The following is a 25,524-nucleotide window of genomic DNA, read 5'->3' as shown; positions in this document are numbered from 1 at the left end:
GAAAAAAGGTTCTCTCGATCCCAAAGGACCAAGCCCCAGACCCAGGTCAATATATAAATCAGATCTTACCCACAAATCATGCTGTTGCCAATCCTTTAGAATCTAAAATCTAAAGGTTTATTCATAAAAGGAAAAAGATATAGATGAGAGCTAGAATTGGTTAAATGGAATCAATTACATACAGTAATGGCAAAGTTCTTGGTACAGGCTTGCAGCAGTGATGGAATAAACTGCAGGTTCAAATCAAGTCTCTGGAGAACATTCACAGCTGGAATGGGTCTTTCAGTCCTTTGTTTAGAGCTTCTGTTTGTAGCAAAGTCCCTCCAGAGGTATGAAGCAGGATTGAAGACCAGATGGAGGAGCTGCAGCAGCTTTTTTATTCTCTTGACATGTGGTCTTTCTTTCTTTGTTCCAAAGACAAGCTGTCCATCACATGGCCTGGAAAAACCTCAGAGTTCTGTCCATAGGCACGTCCCTGCATACCTTGCTGAGTCACAAGATGTGCCTGCCTTCTCTCCATGGGTCAATGGTATAGCTGATGGTCCTTAATGGACCATCAAGCAGGCTAGGCAGAGCTGACAACAACTTGTCTGGGGTGTCACCCAGAAGCATAGCACAAGTTTGAAATACAGACAGTATAGAGCCAATACTTATATCTTTAAATACAAATATGATACATGCATCTCCCCTTTCTCTGTATGGGGGGGGGGGTGGAGGGGAGAGGGAATATAGGATTTGGAAGGTGGGGAAGCAGCCTCATAGGCTATAAGCTGCAGACAGCTGCTTCCCTGCCTTTGAGATCCTATATACAGTACACATGCACACGCATTCAGACGCTCCTCCTGAGAGGCACTGTGAGATAGCTTGCTGCTGCGGATGCGGTCCAGATAAAGATAAACGAGGGAGTGCAGATCGGATACAAGTTGATTCTTGCGGATGCGGATCATATGAAGATCCACTTTTTTATATCCGCGCAGGGCTCTACCAATTGTGTAAGGGTTACAGAAGGCCCTGAAGTTGTTACCCACAAATTAAACTTGACTGAACATCCTGCATTCCCAAAGTAGTTCATATGTGCGTGGTCCTTCAATTTGCTGGCATTGCACATCACAGAAAAATGCTGTCAACTTTTAAAACAAGAAACTGGATTAGGAATAAACAGCAGATGGTACATTTATGATCACTTATCATGGCTCCTCTGTCTTCTTTCCTGGAGAAGCAATTCCGCCTTGTGCAATGTCTATTTAGCATCACCTCCATCTTTTGGTGGAAATGTTATTATGACCTGTCTATTGCACACATGCACAGTTTCTAAAGGAAGATAGAAAGCTGGCTGATTTGACTGAAAGACTCAAAACACATGCCAGTGTCCTGTGGATTAGTGGCGGGTGGGTCAGCACAATAGACTACGGAACATGATGACAACTTCCAGTCACTTTGAGAACAAATCTAACCTGAAAACACAGGAGGAAAAGAAATGTCTTTTTATATGCCCTGAATTCTACTTTTCCACTATTGGTAACCACAACTCTACATTAATGTGATATCTATAAAATGCTATCTATCTGCAGGCTCAGTGATTTGATTGTTTATATAGGTATGTATTTTGACATACTTAGGTCAACATATTAGACCAATATCTTTTTAGATGTCTATTAAATACACACAAAATATTCTGCCTAATATTCCCTTCCCCATCAATGAAACCATTTTGTAAATAATCTTCTGTCCTGTAAAGGTATTTGGGAAACCTTGTGCATTTAAAGGGATAGATCTCTAGCTGCACAGACACTGCCATTGCAAACTGCAGCAGTGAGAATAGACTTTAAGAATATTAGCTAAGAAAAACAGTCTTCTACCATTTGAGGTGAAGGAAGATCTCTTTTGGCTCTCAGTTAAAATATAGGTTTTATGTTCCATAAGCAGTCAGCAAAAAGAGGGAAACAACATAAGCAGACTGATAGAGAGACTCCCTACTTAATAGATTGCAGTACTGAGGCAAAAATCAAATTCTGCTGTAAGAAAAAGACTAATATTAAAGAATAAATACCCCAAAGTGTTAAACTACAACTGGAAGGTTTTATTTTTTAAACTGATGTGCTTTCTGGCTTTTTGTCTTGATTCCCCTGTTCCATATTCCACCTCCCTTTCTGAACTCGTGGTCACTATCAAGGAACCTTCTGATACAGGACTGAGGCCTCACATGTCAATACCATTTTATGGTTAATCAGATAGGGGTATGTTACCGCAAAGCTGTTTCCCTGCCTGTTTTTCTGGCATCAGTCACATCCCGAGAGAAAGATCATGCCTCCTACAACCTGAATTACCTAGTCTAGCTGGGAGGATTCTTATTGATCCTTAAGTAACCCAGTAGCCCAAACATCATTTTGATGCAATGACACTGAATATGACACACAAAATAGAGAGTGAATCTGGCAACCTCATTTGGCGTGATCTGTGTGGCTGGCATCACTGCCATGATCACCAACAGGCTAAACACTGCAATTCAGCTGGTATGCCGGAAGGAAGGAATTTCAGGATCTTCTGCAAGTAAATTAGAGGCTAGAGAAGTACCTGTTTGTTTGTATGTTTGTTTGTTTTTAAACTCAGGACCCTCTCTCATTCTTCCAACATTTCTCAGCACCACCATTGTCCCCAGGATATCATCCATCCTCTACATTAAGGACTGGACAGACTCCCTTCTAAGTCTATCAAACCCTCTCCTTAAACCTAAACTGTAGAAAAACAAAGCACTGGGGTTGTGTCCATTCATTTGTATAGAAAAAATCTGTCATGCATTCTTCAAACTTTTTTCCTGTTTTTTTACTTTAGAAGTAGAAGAATATCAAACCTTGTCTTCCTTGCTTTTAATGGTAGCCTATTTGGAGGACCAGAAAACTGGACAGGGAGCCAAATTACATAGGGAGTAACAAAAACAGCAGCAGCAACAAAATAATTTTAAGAGTTGACTAAAAATCCCTTCCCATCTCAGTTTCCATTTCCTTATTACTTATACTATTACAATCCTACTAGTTCTCCAGTTATACAGTGTCTTTCAGGAGAAAGAAGGTAATGAGGAGTTGTATTTCTAATGTAAAACACTAACTTCTAAAACTTCTTTCAGCCCTTCTTTAATCATTACAGAGTATCAAAAATAAATATATTTCTAAAAGGCACAAACCCAACTATTTCCTTTTTACAGGTGACTTTTAATCAACTAAAGCAGAGGTGGGCAAACTACAGCCCGCGGGCTACATCTGGCCCACGGGACTGTCCTGCCTGCCCCCTGAGCTCCTGGCCCTGAAAGCTGTCCCCAGCCCCTCCCCCGCTGTACTCCCTCCCCTGCAGCCACGCCACCACACGGGCAGCACTCTGTGCGGCGGGGCTGCGCACTCATGCAGGGCAGCACGACAGCGTGTCTGGCTGCGGCCAGGCGGCGCGGCTGCCAGACATGCTGCTCTGAGTGGCATGGTAAGGGGGCCAGGGCCAGAGGGTTGGATAAGGGGCAGGGGCCCCGGGGGCAGTCAGGGGACAGGGTGCAGGGGGCAGTTGGATGGGGCAGAGGTTCGGGGGGGGGTCCTGAGGACAGGGAACTGGGGGGGGGGTTGGATACACATGTGAGTCTGGGGGGCCTGTCAGGGGGTGGGGGTGGATGGGGGTGGGGTCCCAGGAGGAGGCAGTCAGGGGACAAGGAGCAGGGAGAGTTGGATGGGTCAGGAGTTCTGAGGGGGGCTATCAGGGGGCGGAAAGTGTGAGGGGGCAGGCTGTTTGGGGAGGCACAGCCTTCCCTACCCGGCCCTCCATACAGTTTTGGAACCCCGATGTGGCCCTCAGGCCAAAAAGTTTGCCCACCCCTGAACTAAAGGAATAATTAAGCTATGTACATCTGCCACTGTCTAAACCCCAAGAAACAAAAGACCAAGAAAGACTGAGAATCAAACCCAAACCCAAGTCTCTTCCAACACAGAGCATTAACCCTAGGTAATATAGTCAGTTCCAGAATAACAGCTGTTATCATCAATGTTATTGTGTAAGCATATCACCCCCACTCTTGTTTTCTATTGATAGTCCTGAGGATGGTGCAGTGCTAATGAACACCACTTTTAAAATGTTCTCCACCCTTTTGTCCTACTCACAGCAGGGTTGGTCCACTGTGCACTCCCCAAAATGCATCTTCTTCAATAACTTTCAGGTATTTGTTCTTGTGCAGGTAGCTGCAGAGAGAAAATGCACAATTATCTGGTGATAAAATTATATATCTCCCATGAGCTACCATATGTAAAGAGGAATATGAACATCCCAGTGAAAAAGAACAAGACTAGAAGCTATAGGAACCCTGAGTTACCACATGGGCCTTTTTTTTTCATGCTTTAAATAAATTTGACAAACAGCCAGCAGCTTAGTAGCTGACAGTCCAATTCCTAATGGTACAAGTGTCCACATCACAAAAACTACCTCCTCATGTGGCAACCCCAGTAGAGGCAACCAAGACTGAATAAGTTATGGATGATGAACATCCTATCTAAACCTTAAGGATGGTCTCTCCAGAGCAGGGTTGAGGCACATTGACTAAGTAACATGGAGGAAACTTGCCTTGCCACTGCACATATCATACCTATTCTGTGCAGACCAATTCTGTACAGGATTTTAGTCTTTGGTATGGTCAGTTGACACCTTTCTCTGGCATTTAAAAACTAGAAAAAGAACCTCTGCCACTGCTCATTGAACTTTACCTGTAACTTACGAGTTCATTTTCTGCTCCCATATTATTTATACTCTACCGTGCAGTATTTGAGGCAGAGCTACAGTCACACCTTCATCTAGAGATAGTTACACATTGTGTAACTGATTGTATATATTGGTATTCTTTCACCTACTTATAAAAGGAGTCTCTCTTTAAAAATAAAAATTAAATATACATATTTTCATTGTTATTGTTATTCTGTCTTTATTCACAAATATTTTTAAGGTTACCTGGTCTTAATTCAAAATGATACCTATTCCACTTCTCTTCAGTTATGATAAGGAACATGAGGAGGAAGGGGGAGAGGGGGAAAGAGGACTGGGCTTTGAGAAACAACCACTTCTTTTTAGCTGTGAATGCGGATGGAAGGAGGGGCAACCAGGCCACAGGGAGCCACCACCATCTGGGGAGAGGAGGCGACATAATGCTTCCTCCCACCTAGTTTTACTAGGAGCAGAAAAGACATAAGTGTGAGGGATGGAAGGAGTTTTAAGTCCAGTAAAAAGCATTACAGTTCACCTGTTGAACCACATTTTTAAAAGTGGCCTCTGCATCTGCATGTCCACCTTATCCAATCAACATTTTAAGTACTATCAGTTATTTTGCTTTGTATAAAATGAGCCCAATTAACAAGTCTCAGGAAGAATGAATAAACTCAGTCTTACCATTCTGAACATTTTAATCTTTTTTCCTCAAAAAGCCAAGAAACATCCCCGTAAATAAAGTAAATCCTCCACCCCAAACACATATGCACACCATAAACACCAAACACTCCCCCTAAGCAAATCTGGGGGGTGGGAGGAGGAGGGTTAAAGCTTTCATACCCCCAACCTCAGATCTGAGGAGGCAAATGACATTTGTGGACACATCAGAGACCTGTAGGAAAACACCGCCCACGCTGGGTTTGAGTGTGAGAATACATGTTTCAGGTGCCCTAAGGTTTGCATAACCAAAACAGGGCCTCCTATGTACATGTAACAATTTAGAGATCAGACTGAAGCTCCTTGGAAAGAAGGAGAGAGAAAGAATGAACCTGAAAGAAAAAACAACCAAACTAAATCTCTACCATGATGTCATCAACAAAATCAATGTTCTAAAATTCTGGAGAAACAAACAATTTCCCTCCATCATTCAGACACTTTCCTAAAGCCTGTAGCAACACAGCATTCTCTCATCCCTACACATGAGCCATGTAAACAAAGACAAGACCACCTTTCACTCCACATCACTCTGGCACTTGAAACACCAGAGAAAATACAGATACAGGTTGCAGTGCATATGCATTGCAGAGACAGGGTAGCACATTGCATAATTAAATAAATACCACAAAATGCTTATTGAACACTCAAGAAGTTACCATAATACAGCAATGGACCAATTAAAGCTACTCAACGTTACAAAGAAAGTGACCAATCTACCCAGCCTGAGGCTACCTCCTGGGTATCAGTTGCATTCCACTGGCAAGTAGTAATGTAATCTGGAATTCAGTTTGATTAGGTCCAGTGTCCTTCACATTCCCAAAACTCTTTAGAGAACAACAGCTAGCTGTTTTATAGCATTTTTAATCTGAAGATCTCAGAGCACTTTGCAAAAGAGGTAACTTAGTAAGTATCCTTATCTCCTGAGGAAACTCAGGCAGAGAGATGAAATGACTTCCCTGAGGTCAGTGGCAGAGCTGTGAACACAACCCAAATCTCCCGAGCTCAACTGCTCTAATCATTAGACTACGCTGGCTAGAACAGGCCAGCGTTTGGTGAAGAACTAAAGGTCCACAGGGGAGCATAGATCAAGTCTTTAGACTCAAGTCCTGAAAATGCAATTGAATCGGTTTAGCTGTAAAGTGTGCAAATTCATCTGCAAGCCATAATGTTTGTGTCTTGAAAACTACAAAGGACCAAATCCTGTCCCCATTGATGTTATTGGCAAACTTGACCTCACTAGGCACAGGCCCATACTTCTCACTGTAGTCAAGTCAGAAGATGCAAATATTTCACTTGACCTATAAAACACAAGTGCACAGTGAGCACTGGAATATATTTCCTGCATATTATTTGTTAGGCATAACACATGCCTAATTCCCTGCATGCCACCAAGAAAATCTCTCATAGCCTATCCTCTCATCTGCTGTCATGTGAAACAAACCCTAGTTCTGCTTTAACACTATATCAGGGATTAGTATCTCCCTTTATCTGATGCTTTATGGAGAAATATGGGAGCCATTCTCATAGCTTGTCAATGTAGACCCAGTGGCTTTAGTATCTTGAGCTACTGTTTCACTATTTGCTATTTCCCCCTTTCATTTCCTGTCTGCAAATCTAACACTGAGTATCTCTAAAAATCAAAAACAGAACAAGAGCTAAGGATTAATCAGAGCCTTCAACAACTTCACTGTAGCTGTGACTGAAGCAAGAGAAAACCTCTTTGCCCTAAGCACTAGAAATCATTGTACATCTAAATAATTGCTTGTCCAATTTTGCAATATTTTTCTCTGACATTTAAGACACCGCTGGGAGTAATAAAGTTGAAAGACAACAGTTCAGATCTTCCAATAGAACTAGACAGACTCTCAAACCTACAGAGTCATCCAGAGACCAATGGCATGTTTATAATAATCCCTTAATGAGGAGGGGCTTCACTGTTGCCTGCCAGTTTGAGTGCACAAGAGTCAGGCCCATCAGAATGCAGGATTTCCTGATACTAATTTATTTCAATTGTTTAAGCCCTTTTTATTTTGTTTAATAGGTACCCATTTTAAATGGAAAAGGAATAGACTCTCCTTGTTAATTTCTGGTTTGACTGAAGGTGTTTATGTATGGCTGGCTTAGCCTCTTCCAACAGCTTTCTTGTCCTTCTTTACATTTCTTGTCTAAGTGTACACTAATTTTTTTCTCTCAAATTCATCATGACCCAAGACCAAATTAAAAATGTCAATGCCCCTGTTCAACTATTATCTTTTTTAAAATAGCTTTAAGTGAATGTTAATGTCCAGATGACGTGAGGGACTGTGTCAAGGAAGCTTCTTCTCAAGCCCTCCATTCTTCCGCTAATATCTGTCAATGTTGATAGCATAATCACCCTCCGAAGTCATGCCTCCCTATTATCTGGGTGTCATCCTTGACTCCACCCTCTCTACCTGTATACATTCAGGCTATGTCCAAATTATGCTTCTTCCTTCCTACCATTTCCAAGATCCAATCTTTTCTCTCTGTCCACACTAATTAAAAACTTTTGTCCAGATGCTTATCATTGCCCATCTTGATTACTGCAACCTATTCGTCTCTGGCCTTCCTGACCCCGATCTCCGGTCAATTTTGAATTACCTTTCTGACCTGCTGGTCTGAACATGTCATCCTAGAGCTGGCTAAAAAAAACTGAAAAACAATTCTAAAGTTGTTTCTGTCTCAAAGGGTATGACTTTCTCCCCCATTTTTAAAAAAAAAATTGTTAAATATTTTTTTCAAAATTTTGGTTTCTTGCTTCCTCTCAGTTTTTCCTCTCTGATACTGATTGCAATATCATGAGTGATGTCCAGGTTTTTTTCTCCCTTGCTTTTTATTTTTTTCCTTTTGGTACTTTGTAACTTTTCAAAACTTCAACTTTTGAAGAGCTATGGTTGGCAGAGTTAGAATCTCATTTTTCCTTTTGCCACTTCACAATTTTTCAGGAAGTACTGAAAAGTGATAGTGGTAAAAGTAAAAATGCAAAAAGAAAAAGAAAAAAGAAAAAAAGTAAAAATTCATTATATTGTATGCAGTGACAAAACCCCAAACCCTGAAAATTCAAATTTTTAAAATTTGAAATGTAGATGAAAAACTGTAAAATGTAGAAAAACCAGAAGCATTTTACCAAAATGTTTTATTCTTAACAAGGCTATAATTCTGCTGGGGAAAAAAGTTTCAAAAACAAAATTTCAAGCAGTTCTATGCCACTTCTGAGTCCCTCCAATGGCCTCCCTTTTCCCACTGCATCTTATGCAAACCTCTAGCCCCTACCTTTATGGCTCTCCACATTTTCCTCAGCACCATCTTCTCTATAATGATGCCAGTCTCCATTGCCTGTTTATCCACTTCTCCCACAAGCACCTTCACATTTCTTCCGTATTGCCCCAATGCATGCTATGCCCTCCCCAAATTAATCTGTAAAGCCATTACCTGTCCTTCTTTAAATATCTCAATATTCTCTTCTACCGTGATGCCTGCAGTAAATAAGCAACTGATAATGGCTAGGTAAGTGATCAGTTAGGATTACTGACATCATTAATGTCTTGTTTATATCCTAAAAAAAATTCATTAAAGAATAAAAAAAAGTTACTTACCTGTAGTTTTTTTTGAGATGTGTTGTGCATATATAAAAATTCCACTCACGGTGTGCAGGCACCCCGTGCACTCAATATCAGAGTTTTTTGGCCAGCAGTGTCCATTGGGACTGTGCACGTGCCCTGAATGTCCTTGTAACCTGTACTGAGGGTATATAAGGCAGAGAGCCCAACTGCCAGCCACTGAGTTCCTTCCCCACCACAGAATCCCAATGTCACAGGACTCCATAGCAAAGGGGAAGGAGTGTGTGTCACGGAATATATAATATGGACAGTACATCTGAAAGAACTCCAGTTACTGATTTTCTTTCTTTGAGTGCTTGCCCATATTTATATATTCCACTCATAGTGACTCACAAGCAGTGATTCAATGCAAGCTGATGTGAGCTCAGAATCTAAATGAATAAAGACCACAGCACAACTTTGCCAAAAGATACTTCCAAATTTGATGTTTCTACGATGGAGTAGTGTCTTGTGAAAGTATGACTTGATCTACAGGGTCTGCCTTATAGATGTCCATAATAGAGATATTTTGTAAAGATACTGCTGAGGCTGCCTGAGCTCTAAAGGAATGAGCACTCATTGGTGTTAGGAGTGTTAGTGATGATAATGTAGTATTCAGGCCTGTATATTTGCCTGAGAAAGAATTTTGGGTCTTGTTTGTCCATTTGACTTTTGATATTTTTATATTCTTATTAACATGTGTGAACAAAGATACTGTGTGTTACATCTTCCCACAAGCAGATGGGGTGAAAAGAGATGAGAGATAGAGCTAAAGTGTTGCTTGGTAGAGTGGGAGTTTAATATATGAGCATACACTTGAAGGATAGTCCTGCCTCAACTGCTCTCCTTAGATAAGGTCAAGCAACCAGTCGGGAGGGCCGAGGAGGATGGCGGTTGGGAGAGAGAAGGTATAAGAAACACTTAAAGCCAAAGAAATGCCTATCCCTAAGCAAAGCACAACCTCACTCCTTACCCCTCCCATGGGACGCAAAACTATGGTTGTGCTTGCTTGATTAACCCCAATAAACATCACATTGCCTACACTTTGGACTTCTGGTCTTCTGCTTTCTGTCTGCATGACAAGAACCAGAAGAGGGTGAAGGCAAAGCCCTTAACAATTGGCAGCTGTCAAAAACTAGAGATCCTGGTACTGGATAAGTATAGAAAATTCTGTCCCTGCAAAGGAGCATGGTATTTAAAAACCAAAACCCTAACGTAGCAGGAGTTTGCCTCAAAATCTTTGCAGGTCCACAATAGCATCATTAATAGGGATAGCTATTTTCCTAGATGTAGCTGAATGAAGTATGTCAATCAGTTTGTGAGAACATTCCTGAACCTCCTCAACAGGGGTTTGAAGACACTCAACCTCTCTCTTAAGTAAGTTTTGAAAAATTTTAAAATCAACCAGTTGCAATGGGGCAGCAGGAACTACAACTTGTCAGACAACAAGAATGATACAGGTGTAGGTCCCATCAAATCACCAGCTTGAGGTGGAACTTCTTCAGACATCTCCTCGGTTTGAGGAGGACCTTGAAAAGGCAATGTCAAGGAGCAGGCTGAGAAGCAGAAGCAGAAGGAGGATTTTTTTCCCTGAGAGGTGGCACAGAGGTATGATGTTCTGGCCTATATGAACCCCATAGATTTCAGAAGGGCCATGCAGGCATATTGCAAAGGGAAGGCCCAACAGCAAATGGAAGGCCCAATAGCAAAGAGGAAATCATGGGGCAAGAGAGTGATAGTCACTGTAGAATCTCACATGAGCAGAGTCTCTTGAACATCTACAAGATTTGTAAGAGGCAAAAGGAGATGCCATTGAGGAATATGTAGATGACTCCTGCATCCTGTCTTGTGATCCTAAGGAAGATATAATGAAGCACTCTGCATCCAATGGTGGGGTGGAAGAAGCTGGACTAGTCGTCTGTACCAGTAGACCCTGTGCAGTTGGACTTTGAAACACACTCAGTGCCGCAGATAAAGGTACCAGTATTGAAGAGGTGTTATTGAGAGAAGTAGAGAGAAGTCTCCTCCAACACCTGCAAGCCTCCCTGTACCACATACTTTGTCAGTACTAAATGGTGCAGTGGGTCAACAGGGGAGCGAGCATAGGAAAGAGTGGAGTCAATTGTGCTGATGTACTGAGCGGAGCATAGCAGTCATTGCTGGGACTGAAGGAATTGTAACAGAGATCATTTGTGCTGAGGAAGCAGTATTAGACAATATGGCAGGAGCCAGCACCAAAGAGGCATCCAATTTTATATACCACTGTGGTACTGAAACATCAACAGTGTGATCTTTTTGAGTTCCACAGCAGCCATACTAGACTGTCAAGTCTCTTTACACTAAGCACAGTGAAGGGAACCAGACCACCTGTTAAAGGAGACTTTCACTGGTGATCTGCCTCTAACTCTTCCAGAGCAGTGCTCCTTCTTTTTGTCAATTCTTTCTGAGACAGAAATTGCAGCCTTACATGACAGCTCTGGAGCTGGCAGACACTGAGTTAACAGGTGTACTCCTGGAAACAGGAAGATCTTCCCCAGTGGGCTCAGAGATATCAGAGTTTGAGGCTGGAATCATGGATCAATTAAGCAAAGACATTTTCAGATGAGGTTCTTTGATGTTTAATGTTCTCTCTGAGAAAGACTTGCAGACTGTTCATTGACTGGGGATGTGGGACCTCCCTTGGCACTCAAAAAAAGGCATCATGTATGGTCCTCATTTATGGGTAATGCACTCTCACAATAGAGGCAATACCTAAATCTGGAGCATTTAGGGTTTGACATATCTAAGCTGCAGTAACAGGAGAATTATGATGTATACCCAGTAAAAAGTTGAAAAAAGAAAAGAAAATCTATCAGAAGTATTTGCCAACAAGCAAAAAACCTAATACTAATCATTAACAATAAGTGTGAAAGTAGGAATATATACACAAGGTTAGAAAAATCTAAGTTCATGAGAATGACAACAAGTAGTTTTCTCTTGCAGCCATGGGTGGTGAGCAGAAATGGAGTAACATTTGGGCTGCTCTACCCTGTATCTCTTTGGTGCAGGGCATGAAAACATTCAAGGCACATGCATGGCCACACTGGACACCACTGGACAAAAGACTCAGATTCTCAATCACACAGGGCGCATGCAGACCATGAGTGGAATATATATGGACAAGCACTCAAAGAACTGCTAATTGTGCACATAACTACTCTCCATAATAGAGTTATGTGAATAACTGATTTTTTCCATTAGCTGGCAGTTCCAAAAAATAACAATAATAAAATTAATTCTTTTTATGTTGACCTAAAACAGAATATTTTTTGGAATTTTCAGCAAGTTGAAGCTTGTGAAAAAAATTAGTTTTGGGTCAAACAAAACATTTTATTCAACCCCAAACTAAACTTTTTAATTTGTGGCAACTTTTTTTAAAAAAAATAAAAGCAAATGTCATTTATCCAGTAGTTAGAGCACTCACCTGGAATACGAAGACCCACATTTGAAACTCCACTCTAGAGCAGGAACTGAAACCCAGTTCTCCACCCTCTCAACTGCATGCCCTAACCACCAGGCTATAAGGTATTCTGTGATAGGTCTCTCAATCTCTCCTGTTGAAGCTGCTCCACTTCGTATAAATAATTAAATATTCATTGATCCAGGCACAAAATAAAAATGACTCTCTAGCCTGGTGGTTAGGACACTCAACTGGAAGGTGTGGGACACCAGGGTTCCAGTCTCTGCTCCTTAGTGAGGATTCAAACTTAGATCTTCTATATCTCAGGTGTGTGCCCTAATCACTGGGCTACTTGTTATAAAAGGGGTGGTGACATCACCACTTCCTCTTCCTTCTCAGTTTTGTGAATGGCGCCTAAAAGTTGGAGTTAGGAACCTAAGCCCACTTGTGCTTCAAGCCCAAAATATCAACAAGTTTCATGTAGAAATGAACTGTTCTGACATTTCTTTCTTTGATTGAAAATTTGTTGAAATTGACACAAATTCACAAAAACAACAAGGAGTCCGGTGGCACCTTAAATACTAACAGATTTATTTGGGCATAAGCTTTCATGGGTAAAAACCCCACTTCTTCAGATGCACAAAATGTCTTGGTTGTCCCAAATCAGCATTTTTCAGTGAAAAAAATTTAAGCCACACCTTTCACCAAGCTCTACTCCATAACCACATGCTCCTGTTTTTTTCTTTCCCTTCAGCCAACTTCTTGCAACCCTCTCCTCTCTTTGTGTCAAGTTTGAGGCACATTGGATAGGCAGTGCAGGGGAAACTTACACTATTGCTGCTCATTCTGAGCCTGTTCTAGGAATAAAGAAAAGAATCTGCTAACTTCATCAATACAAAACTCATTATAATGAAACATGAAAAATGAAAAGAAATGGAAAAAGGAAAAGAACATCAGACAACAACACAGAGCATTCTTATATAATAATTGCCCTCTGGGCTTTCTTTCCCAGAAAGGTTTTAAGATACAGTTTAATGTGTTGATTGCATTTCAATATTTTTCTCCAAAAGATCCTTTATGGTAAAACCCTTGTTGTTATCCAAGCACAGTTTTAACCAGGAACAGTTACTGAGCTTCCTCATGAAAATACGTCATTGGATAAGTGTGTTTTCTTTTGATAGAATCACCAATTCTTTTTGTCTTCTAATTTTAGAGTAAGTCTACAGAGTTTAGTAAAGCAGAAAAAAATATGCCCCCATCAGCTACATTTTAAATATGACCATCAAATTATTAAATGAGTTTAGAGTTTTCTACATAACATGCCATCAGTAATGAGACAACAAGCATGATACTGGCCCAGAACCTTGGTGCAGCTCCATAGTGGGTGCAAAAGTAGACTTTGCATTTCCCAGATCCTGGGCTGGCTGCTTGCTGAGCTGGTTCCCTACTGTAACTTACAGTAACCTGAAGGCAGCTCTGAGTTATGCCAGCTCCCAGCAATTTCAATGAACAATATGGCAGCCAGGGATCAGTGGGTTATAGGGAAGCCCCAGAGCCCTGTGCTCTGGACACTCCTTCTTTGTGGGCAGCAGGGGCAAAGGGTGGTGTAGCGGCTGCTATGCAGGTTGCATGCCACAAGAGTTTCCCCCTACACCAAAGTGATCCTCTTGTGTCTGGTTGTGCAGAGGTTTAGGGACAGAACCTCTCCTCAGTGTGGCAGAAAGAAGCTGCATTGTACCTCAGGATCTGAGCCATCATGAATAAATTTCATGAAGGAACCACAGAAATAAATTCCTGAAAACAATGTCCAGAGCATGAATTGTGAAACAGATACTGTTTATCATTCATGCCTACAAAGTAAGTTTTAAAACAGATGTTAACGTTCTGAAAATAGTGGTATTGTCTGTATCTTTGTTCTCAGTAATGTTTTCAATTATTAATGGCTTTCAGGGGATTTTCTCGCTCAGGAGATTGATATTGGAAATAGGATAATTTTACCTCTAGCGTTCAAATCTAGGCCAGTGACATTCAGTCCAGGTAATGACTGAACATCAATTATTCACTGAAATATGTCTGGCAACTTATCTGAAATGAGTTGGTGTTTTCAGTCCTCATTTCAGTAGACAAGTATCATTATTATTTATATGACAGTAGTGTCCAGCACCCCCGTCAGGATTGCTGCCCCAGTGTGCTTGGTCCTGTAGATAGAATGACCAGTTGTCCATTTGGGCTCCCCAGCCTAGCAGGGACGCATCGATGATGATGATAGTTTTGTCAGGAGAAGAGGGAAGAAGGGGGACTCCCATGTGTTTGTGATGTGGGTTTGTCCACCATAGGAGGGAGAACAGTACCTTGGCCAGGACTGTCAGCATGAGATTCATGGAGTGGCAGCTTAGTGAGCACATGGACTATAGTCATGTTTGAAGGCAACGAAGGTGAATTCTCATGAAGTGCACGTAAGTGCATGAGGCTATGTGGTGAGTGTTAGGGGGCTTATACCTTCACCCACTTACTTCCCTGGTCCTTCTCGCATGAACAGAGAGCAACAATACCCGAAGTCCAAAGGTGCAAACAATTCGATGTTTATTAGGGTGAACTTCCAGCAGGCATGATTCCAGTTTCCTTCCTTAGTGTCCCCCTTCCCAGCTCTGCCACCACAGAGCCTTACACCTGTGTCCCTGTTCCCATTCCTGCCCTTAGCAAAACATGATTCCAATTTCCCCACCCCCATTTCTCCCACCCACCCACTTCCTGATTGACTGCAGACTATATAGTAAAACTTGAGTTCTGCTTAGCTATACCTTAACCAATCATTTTACTGAAATTTAACTCACCAATCCTAACATATTGTAACATGATTATTTAACCAATTATATCCCACCACCTTAATTAGTTTACACCCAGCAAAATTAATTATACAGCAGACAGAAACAATCACAGAACCAGACAGAGATTATACAGACAAACAATAGCAGAGTGGGAACTATAATGACAAAACAATACAGAAGTGAGGATTTCACATCCCAGCTATTGTTAAGTGAGTTCTTGCCAGACAGGATGCTATCAAACTAAGTTTCCTTTTACATCTTCTAGGCACTTCCCTTTCTCTGGAGGCGATCGGCATTATCAGGACAGGATTGGATTCCTAACAGCCCAATAGCACCGTATTTCAATGTGACTAGTTTCGAATGTGAGGATGTGACTGTTCGCTTCCCAGCTTATGGCTGCCTCTGCTGCTTGGCCAAAGATCTTAGCCTAAGCACAGGGTCTCAGACTGTCACAGTAAAAGAAGGGTCTTACACCGGTAGACAGTGATTTTGATTCTCTCTTTTATACCTCTATAACTAGCCAAGTGATAAGAATACACCTAAATTCTTAGAGTATAGGCCTTTACAGATAGGCCTGAATATCTATATCCTAACAGTGAGTAGGGACAGACAAGTCTTGGCTGGTACATAAGGGCTTTTCATGATGCATGCTATGATGTCATTTATTGCCTGAAATCTGTCTTTGGGCAGGTATGCCCGTGCCATGATAGAGTTTAGAGTTTCCCCAATGAAGTCCAATGATTGCATGGAGTTGAAGATCAACTTTTCGATGTTGACACTGACTCCCAGTGAAGAAAAAAGGTCCCATCATCTTTGCTAGGACAAAGTTCAGATCCCAAGGAGGGACAGGATCTTGCACGTGTGGGTACAATCTGATCAAGCCCTTTAGGAATCTGATGATGATTGGGTTGGAGAAAAGCAATTATCATCCAGCGAAGGGCAGAAGGTCAAAATGTCTGCCAGATATAGTCTTAAAGAGCTAACAGCTAAACTCTGACGTTTGAGGTAGAGAAGATAGTCCAGTAAAAGATTCAAGAGAGCCAGTTCTGGAGATACACCCTTTTAATGGGACAAATGGAAAAATGCTTCCACGTAGCCAGGTAAGTGCCCCTAATTGAGGACTTTCTATTATCCAGAAACACTTCATGAATGTCCTTAGAGCAAGTTCTTTCTAAAGGAGTGAGCCCTCCACACTGTCAGGTGGAGGGCTTACAAGCTAGGAGGGACCAGGCAACTGTGGTCCTCGATCCAACAGAAGAGATAGCGGAGTTTGATTGACAAGGTCAGTAGGCTTGAGTACCAGTGTTGAGGCCATGCTGGTGCTATAAGGATAAAGTAAGCATGGTCTTGTTTGACTTTGAACAAGACCCTGGGTAACAATGGAATTGGAGGGAAGGTGTATAGGAGGGAGTTCCTTCAGGAAAGCAGGAAAACATCTTTCAGTGATCCTGAGCTAAAACCTCATAAGGAGCAAAACTGATGCCATTTTCTGTTGGTCTTTGTTGCAAACAGATCCACTTGGGGAGTCCCCCAGAGCTGGAAGATGGATCTGGCCATATCTGGATGTAATGACCACTCACGGTGATCGGAGAAGGATCTGCTCAGCTGATCCACCAACATGTTTTGTTTCCCAGGCAGACAAGCAGCTCTGAGATTAATCAAATTAGTTATACAAAATTCCCAGAGGCAAACTGCCTCTTGGCACAGCTGATTTGAGCACACCCCTCCCTGCCTGTTTATATAAAACATAATCACAGCATTGTCCATTAGAATTAACAGATACTATATGTGGAAGGAAAGCTGAGCAGGCTAGTTGAATAGATCTCAACTCCCTTACATTTATATATGTATTTAGATCTTGAAAAGACCAGAGACCTTGAGTCTGTAGTGACCCCATATGAGCTCCTCAAACCAGGCATGATGCATCTGTGACTAGAGGAAGGGTTGATAGCAGGGGAATAAAGGTAACCCTCACATAAACTTTCAGATGATCCACCCTCCCAATCCAGAGGCGACAAAACCCTTCTTGGCATCTGTCACAGTGTCTGGAGTGGCTCACAACTAAGAGTGTCAATCTGACGTCAGACTGTCAGAAAACAGGGCAGACACCCCAAAGTGATGGTATGTTCTCTAATTAGATTTCACCAAGCCAGTAATAAATGTGTGCTCCTGATTACTATATTAGTCTCACCATGGAGCCACAGGCAGTCCCCTTAGGTGTTCCAGCCAAACTTAATACCTGGACAAACTGGACTTAATTATATTGGTCACATAAACCAAAAATCACAATGTATTAGGTTCTTCCAGCCCCAAAGGGCCAGTCACTTACCCCAGGTCAAAGTATATTCCAGATCTCACCAAAGAGAATGCTGAAGCCAATTTCTCTAGTAAACTAATTAAAGATTTATTAGCTAAGAAACCCAAATGAAGGTTATTTAAAGGTTAAAACAGGTAAAACACATTACAGGTGAATCAAAGTTTAAGTGTAATAATTTGCTAGTTTTCCATAAGTCTCTCAGGGTTACCTAAAACAGCTGTAGGGATTCTCGGTCCAGTTGCTCAGAATTCCACCCTGTCAGAATTCATCAGTCCAGAGATGAAGGATTGTTCCCAAGGCACACTTTTATAGCTGTCTTCCCCAAAAAGCAGCCAGGCAAATACATGCACTCACAGCATGGGCTCTTCCTTTGATGAAGAATGCATTCTGAGTATTTGACTTTGGGTCACTGCATCAGAGACCGCTTGCTTTGAAATTAACATTCTGCTTCCTATACATACACATAGGAATCCAGTTACAGCGTGTCATAGGGTCACTCACCACACTGGCATCCCGGTGGTTTTGGGTGTTTCGGGAATTAGCTCAGTCCCAGCAGGTGTGCCCTCGGGTCATGGTGGCTCTCCCGTCCTCGTCCCCACCTGCAGATCCATTACGTTTCCTTTTTCTCAGCATCTGCTCCGTGGCACAGCCCTCCAGCCGTGACACCATCCTGTTTTCCCCACTTCTGGGGGACTCCTCCAACAAGAGGCCAGCCACTCCTCGCAGAGGCTTAGCAGTCCACAGCCAGGCCACTCCTTCAGCGGCTAGTGCGGGGGAGGGCAGGTCCACCCACTACTCTGGGCCCCAGCCCAAGGACCATGCAAACAGCAGCTTCCTGTTGTCTCTTCCTTCAAGCTCACTGTCTCTATTCCCTGGGCCATTTCCCTGCAGCCTCAGTTCCTTCAGCTCCTGCCTCTGGCTCCAGGTCCTTTGCCCTCTTCCCAGGGCCTCGAGCCTGTAAGTCCTGGAAGCCTGCCAGGAGCCCTCTAGGAAGCCAGTCTTCTCCACAGAGGTTCCTGCAGCAGATTCACTCACTCTGGTCTGCAGCTTCCTTTTATATGGGCCACCTGGGCCCTAACTCTCTGCAGCCACCGCCCTAATTTGCTGTTTCCCCTGCTGCCACTCCTTTGGCTGCCTGCCACTCAGCATCCCTAGGCTGGTTTTAACCCCCTCAGGGCCAGTGCAGGGAAGCCGCCCCATCACACAGTGATATACATAATACAATTGCTGACTATTCATTATACATAATAGGGATGGATAAGTGAAAACAATACAGGTAACATTCATAGGTTTTCAGGAAGTTTGAACATCAAGTAAATTCTCATCTCAATACTAACACAATCCTTTGATTTACTGTTAATTAAACACAAAGATAGTAATCACAGGAAACAGATAGGTGAAGACAATAACATTAGCATTTCACTAGCTTTCATGCATTTAGAGCAAATGTAATTACTGGGCATATGCCATGTACACATAATGGGATAACATCCCCTTTTGTTCTACTCTAACAAGTGAATTGGTACACTTAGCACTTCCTTGAGGTTGTGACCTGAGCTGGCTGGTTGTAGGTGCCACAGCACCCGAAATAACTTGTCCAAAAGATGACAATTGGGGCATATGCTGAAGTTAGGCTGCAGTTCAGAAAGCTGTAGGGATGGCTGATGTGTTGCACCACATAGGTAAAAGCTGTCGTGTGACCCAGGAGACCGAGACAACAGCATGCTGTGGTAAGAGGATGTGTTTTCAACCACAACACTAAGCCCCATAGTGTTTCAAACCTGGATTGCAGTAGAAAGGCCTTGTCCTTTGTGGAGTCTAAGATCGCTCTAACAGACACTATTTTCTATATTGCTTTCAGAATTAATTTGTCCCAATTTACTAGGAGTCCCAGTGTGTCGAATGTGGACAGCACAGTTGAGATGCTAGATAAATAACACAATATAATCACGCCACCAGGAGCGTGTGATGGGGTGCACTAGGCCCAGAGGCCCCCTGTTGGAGGCCTCAGGGTCCTGACACACTTATCCCAGGTAAGGAGTGGTGGAAAGGTCCTCCAAGCAGGCTAGAGTGGCTACACGGGGAAACAGCCAATCAGGGCCCAGGAGAGCCCTATAAAAAGGAGCTTCAGAACCAGAGAAAGGGCAGTTGCTGCTTGGAGCTGGATAAGAAAGAACTGCATGCCTGGCTGGCTGAAGGAACTGCAGCACAATGGACAGCTAAGCGGGGGCAGGGACTGGGGGAGCGAGAGGCTCCTGGCTGGCTGCTAGGACTGAGCCAAAGACAATTTGCTAGCAAAGACTGGGTAAGCAATGAAGGAGCTCCTGGCAGGCTGAGGACCCTGAGTAGGGACTGAGCCTGGGGAGTGCCGCAGGAAGATAGTTTCTCCAGGGAGGAACCCCTGGGGATATGGCTCCATACTTTAAAGACCGCGGACACACACAACCAGAGGGGGGCACTCACAAGAGGTGGGTGCCAATCCCATTACAGAGCCTCAGAAATCACAAATTCTGCGTGAAAAAATAAAATTCTATGGGGACCGTAAATTCTGTGTAAATTCTGCATTGTGCAGTGGTGCAGAATTCTAGTAGGAGTAAAATGGCATTGTTAATCAGCAGGGCCACTCTGGCAGGGGCCACTGATACCACAATGTCCACCAGCTTGTGAGAGCTTTCACATACCTCCTCTGTCTGACTGTCAAGAACAGAGGCCACCCTTCTCAATAGATCTTGATGAGCTCTGTGGTCCTCTGGTGGTGGTGAATCTCTTGCCACCTGATCTGGTCAGATGCAACAGGATTCTGAGGTTGTGGCTGCTCTATGTCTTGTGGTGGAGAACCAGCCCGAGTGACTTCTGGATGCTCAGTACCAATCTTGGTACTGGAGAATGATGTCCACAGTGCTGATGCCCCTGGCCTGCCATTAAGGACAGTAAATGAGAAAGCGGAGGAGAGATCCTTGTGGGAGGAAAGACACCGCACAGTATCCAAAATGGCCAGTAATATGGGCCTGGAACCCATCCTTGACCGAGCCATTGCCCCTGAGCAGGAGGCCAGTGTTGTGACTGCTGCATGACCCATGGTCTCTGATGGACTGTATGTTCCCAATCTTGGACATGACAAAGACAAACACACCTCTGAGTCTGAAGAAGAGTCCGATACCTTTGACAACAGAGGGGAAGAACCAGTTTGGATTTGAGATAGGTAGCCAGAACCTGATAACAGCAGTACTGGGGATATCATTGGAGACTTCCTCTTGACTGCACCAGCTTTTGTGGAAGTTTGGGAGGTAGCAGTATTGTTGGTTCCTGACATGGTGAGGTAGGAGCTGCAGGAATCAGTACCAATTGTAAGCCTTCCTGTACTGCCAGGGATACTGGCACTGAGAGGCTAAGCGGGTCCCTTGCAGCTGCACACTCCTCCAGGGTGACTGAGTGTGGCAACAACTGATGACCCTGATGCAATGATCTTTTGGAGGATGGTCTCGACAGACCTGGAACAGGTTCCAGAGGCAGCAGTCTCTTCTTCTTAACTGATAAGTGCTCTAGGGAGAGCATCTCTCTCTCAAATGTCTCAGAGTCTCTGCCTCTACCTGGCTTCTGTACCAACAAACTCAATGAGTACCAAACCCTGGGAGGGTCTATGCCTTGTCTTCAGCACTGGCGAAAGGGATCGAGGAGCTGCAGATATCGCCGATGGGGCGCCTCCATACATGGGGTGCTTTCCCCATGTGATGACTCCGATAGAGCGCAAAGTGCTACCTCCATAAGTAAACACCTGAGCCTCGCTGTTCGTTCTTTCTTTCTTTGAGCTGGGCTTAAATCCTTCGCAAATGTGACATCTGACACTGATGTGGGATTCTCCCAAATATTTAAAGAAAGCCAGGTGCGGGTCACCGACTGGCATAGGCTTTCTGCAAGCCTTAAACTCCCAGGGAGTGAGGCATCGTTCCAGTACCGACCCCAGTACCGAAAGATAAAATTTAATCAAAAAAGACCTAAAACTAAAACAAGTACTAAAAACCAGCTAAACTAACTTCAACTAACTAATTTCTAACAGTAAGAGGGTATATATACCAAGGAGTGAGGGAAGCTCTTGCCACAACAAATTTGACTCCATTCCGACAACCTCATGGGAGGTCAGAAAGAACTGAAAGAGGTCGGTGTGTGTGTGTGCTCCACTCTCTTATACTTACATGCTGCAGTGCATGATGGCAGGGGGCACTCAAGCTACCCTGACAGGTACTGTTGAGGAAAAGAGGTCTTAGACAATCGCGCACAGTGCACACACACATGTACAGTGGAATGGACATGTGCAAGCACTCGAAGAACACCTCATTATTGCTCTCCTACGAGTATATCTCTTCCTTCGCCCACCCTTGCCCCTCCCCTAACCTCCAACCCATAGGCAGACAGGATGCATGAAAAATACCAGAAATAGATTAATGTCACATGTCAAGAGCTGGAAGTCAGGGCCTGATCCAAATTCCACTAAAGTCACTTTCCATTGACTTAATTGGGCTTTAGATCAATCCCTCAGAGCACAAGGATAAGGAGTTACAGCACCGGATAGGTTTCAGAGTGGTAGCCGTGTTAGTCTGTATCAGCAAAAACAACGAGGAGTCCTTGTGGCACCTTAGATACTAACAAATTTATTTGGGAATATGCTTTCATGGGCTAGAACCCACTTCATCAGATGCATTTGAAGCCAATTGCATAAGGTGTGAAGTTGCATCCATAAAAACAAGAAATTGTGACATGCTGCTCTAGTTCTGTAATAATTATATTTAAACTTCTTAACCCCAATCTTCTTTCCTATCCCTCAACACAAACCAAAGGACTCTCTCATATTATCAAACACACATTTAGCCCCAGTGATCCAGGCCCTAGTGGCTGTCAGGTTGAATAATTACAACTCACTATACCTAGATATAAGCATTCTGACTTTACCACGGCTTTGCTTAGAAATTGAGTGCACAACTAGTACACCATTTTTCTTTCTATACCCATAGACATCGTCCCAATTCAACAATATAGCTGTACCTGAACACTGGAAGGCTAGGGGAATGTTAATGGACACTTATCTCTATAGTTGTCAGTTTTAATACATAGGAATTACGATACCTTCGGGCACATATCAAGGGCCATGACGGAAAGGGGCCATGACTGGGACACCATAGAGTGCAGGGTTAAAGTGAAGGAGCTGCGGAATGCCTACCGCAAAGCCTGCAAGGCAAACGGCCACTCTGGTGCTGCCCCCGCAACCTGCCATTTCTACAAAGAGCTGGATGTGATACTTGGGGGCAACCCCACCTACACTCCAACAACCACCATGGACACTTCCGAGCCCAGCACAGCAAGGGGGGGGGAGGAGGAGGAGGAGGAGGAGGAAAATGCAAGCGAGGGTGCTGAGGAGGGGGGAGACAGCCCGGAATCCCTTGATGCATGCAGCCAGGAGCTCTTCTCGAGCCAGGAGGAAGGCAGCCAGTCACAGCGTCCGGTGCTTGGGGAAGGACAAACACCAGAGGAAGTTCCCGGTAGGCGGCTTTTTTTTTCAGGAAGGAAGTTCTTTGGTGCAGGCTCTTTGGGCGAGGAGGGTTTGGGATACATGCATGCCTAGATGTGGAATAGCGCATTGATGTGCTCTCTCACATCACGGTAATTGGCATCGGTGATCTCTTCAAAAGTCTCAGACAGAACGTGGGCACTGCGCCTGCTCAGGTTTATTGGGAGAGCCAGCGTGGTTCTTGTCCCCGTCAGGCTAACGTGTCCATGCCACTGTGCCGTAAGGGGCAGGGGGACCATTACTGCACACAGTCAAGCTGCGTATGGGCCAGGGTAGAAGCCGCTTTGTAGTAGAAGACCCTCCCTTGCTTCCCCGGTCACCCTCAGCAGCGAAATATCTTCCAGGACCATCTCCTGTGGAGAATGTTGTGACAGTGTTCAGTGTAGATTTCCCCTGGAGCTGTTGGCTCTCCCCAAGGCACAGAAATCCAGAAGACAGTACACCCATGAAACAATCAGTCCCCCCGGACCCTGTGCTTACTCACCATTTCTGGGGCTCCCGTAGCTTATGTGCGCTTGCTTTGGGGCAGGCAAAGTATGGTTTTGTATGGACTGTGATTGCCCTCCTTAAGTGCGGGGGAATCATTGCTCTGTCTGGTGTGTACAATGGTTCCTCTGTTAAGTGTTGCATTTTGCCTGTATAGGTGCAACCTTGAGATCTCAAAAAGAAAAGGAGTACTTGTGGCACCTTAGAGACTAACCAATTTATTTGAGCATAAGCTTTCGTGAGCTACAGCTCACTTCATTGGATGCATACTGTGGAAAGTGTAGAAGATCGTTTATACACACAAAGCATGAAAAAATACCTCCCCCCACCCCACTCTCCTGCTGGCAATAGCTTATCTAAAGTGATCACTCTCCTTACAATGTGTATGATAATCAAGTTGGGCCATTTCCAGCACAAATCCAGGTTTTCTCACCCCCCCCCCCCACACACAAACCCACTCTCCTGCTGGTAATAGCTTATCTAAAGTGACCACTCTCCTTACAATGTGTATGATAATCAAGGTGGGCCATTTCCAGCACAAATCCAGGGTTTAACAAGAACGCCCGGGGGGGGGAGGGGGTTAGGAAAAAACAAGGGGAAATAGGTTACCTTGCATAATGACTTAGCCACTCCCAATCTCTATTCAAGCCTAAGTTAATTGTATCCAATTTGCAAATGAATTCCAATTCAACAGTTTCTCGCTGGAGTCTGGATTTGAAGTTTTTTTGTTGTAATATCACAACTTTCATGTCTGTAATCGCGTGACCAGAGAGATTGAAGTGTTCTCCGACTGGTTTATGAATGTTATAATTCTTGACATCTGATTTGTATCCATTTATTCTTTTACGTAGAGACTGTCCAGTTTGACCAATGTACATGGCAGAGGGGCATTGCTGGCACATGATGGCATATATCACATTGGTGGATGTGCAGTTGAACGAGCCTCTGATAGTGTGGCTGATGTTATTAGGCCCTGTGATGGTGTCCCCTGAATAGATATGTGGGCACAGTTGGCAACGGGCTTTGTTGCAAGGATAGGTTCCTGGGTTAGTGGTTCTGTTGTGTGGTATGTGGTTGCTGGTGAGTATTTGCTTCAGGTTGGGGGGCTGTCTGTAGGCAAGGACTGGCCTGTCTCCCAGGAGTTGTGAGAGTGTTGGGTCATCCTTCAGGATAGCTTGTAGATCCTTAATAATGTGTTGGAGGGGTTTTAGTTGGGGGCTGAAGGTGACGGCTAGTGGCGTTCTGTTATTTTCTTTGTTAGGCCTGTCCTGTAGTAGGTGACTTCTGGGAACTCTTCTGGCTCTATCAATCTGTTTCTTCACTTCCACAGGTGGGTATTGTAGTTGTAAGAATGTTTGATAGAGATCTTGTAGGTGTTTGTCTCTGTCTCAGGGGTTGGAGCAAATGCGGTTGTATCTCAGAGCTTGGCTGTAGACAATGGATCGTGTGGTGTGGTCAGGGTGAAAGCTGGAGGCATGTAGGCAGGAATAGCGGTCAGTAGGTTTCCGGTATAGGGTGGTGTTTATGTGACCATCGTTTATTAGCACTGTAGTGTCCAGGAAGTGGATCTCTTGTGTGGACTGGACCAGGCTGAGGTTGATGGTGGGATGGAAATTGTTGAAATTATGGTGGAATTCCTCAAGGGCTTCTTTTCCATGGGTCCAGATGATGAAGATGTCATCAATATAGCGCAAGTAGAGTACGGGCGTTAGGGGACGAGAGCTGAGGAAGCGTTGTTCTAAGTCAGCCATAAAAATGTTGGCATACTGTGGGGCCATGCGGGTACCCATAGCAGTGCCTCTGATTTGAAGGTATACATTGTCCCCAAA

The 25,524-nt window shown here is 43.7% G+C and overlaps 1 protein-coding gene across 1 annotated transcript in view; it reads right to left on the bottom strand.

The window, feature by feature from the left end:
• Positions 1-25,524, bottom strand: part of TSHR (thyroid stimulating hormone receptor) — a 229,987-nt gene that overhangs the window by 20,467 nt on the left and 183,996 nt on the right. Inside the window, exon 9 of the mRNA XM_074957133.1 lies at positions 4,137-4,214. Coding sequence (XP_074813234.1) covers positions 4,137-4,214 — 78 coding nt within the window. The remainder of the gene's footprint in view (positions 1-4,136; positions 4,215-25,524) is intronic.

This window comes from Natator depressus, chromosome 6 (genome assembly GCF_965152275.1).
Source record: "Natator depressus isolate rNatDep1 chromosome 6, rNatDep2.hap1, whole genome shotgun sequence".
NCBI lineage: Eukaryota > Metazoa > Chordata > Testudines > Cheloniidae > Natator > Natator depressus.
This window is presented reverse-complemented; position numbering and strand designations above follow the sequence as displayed.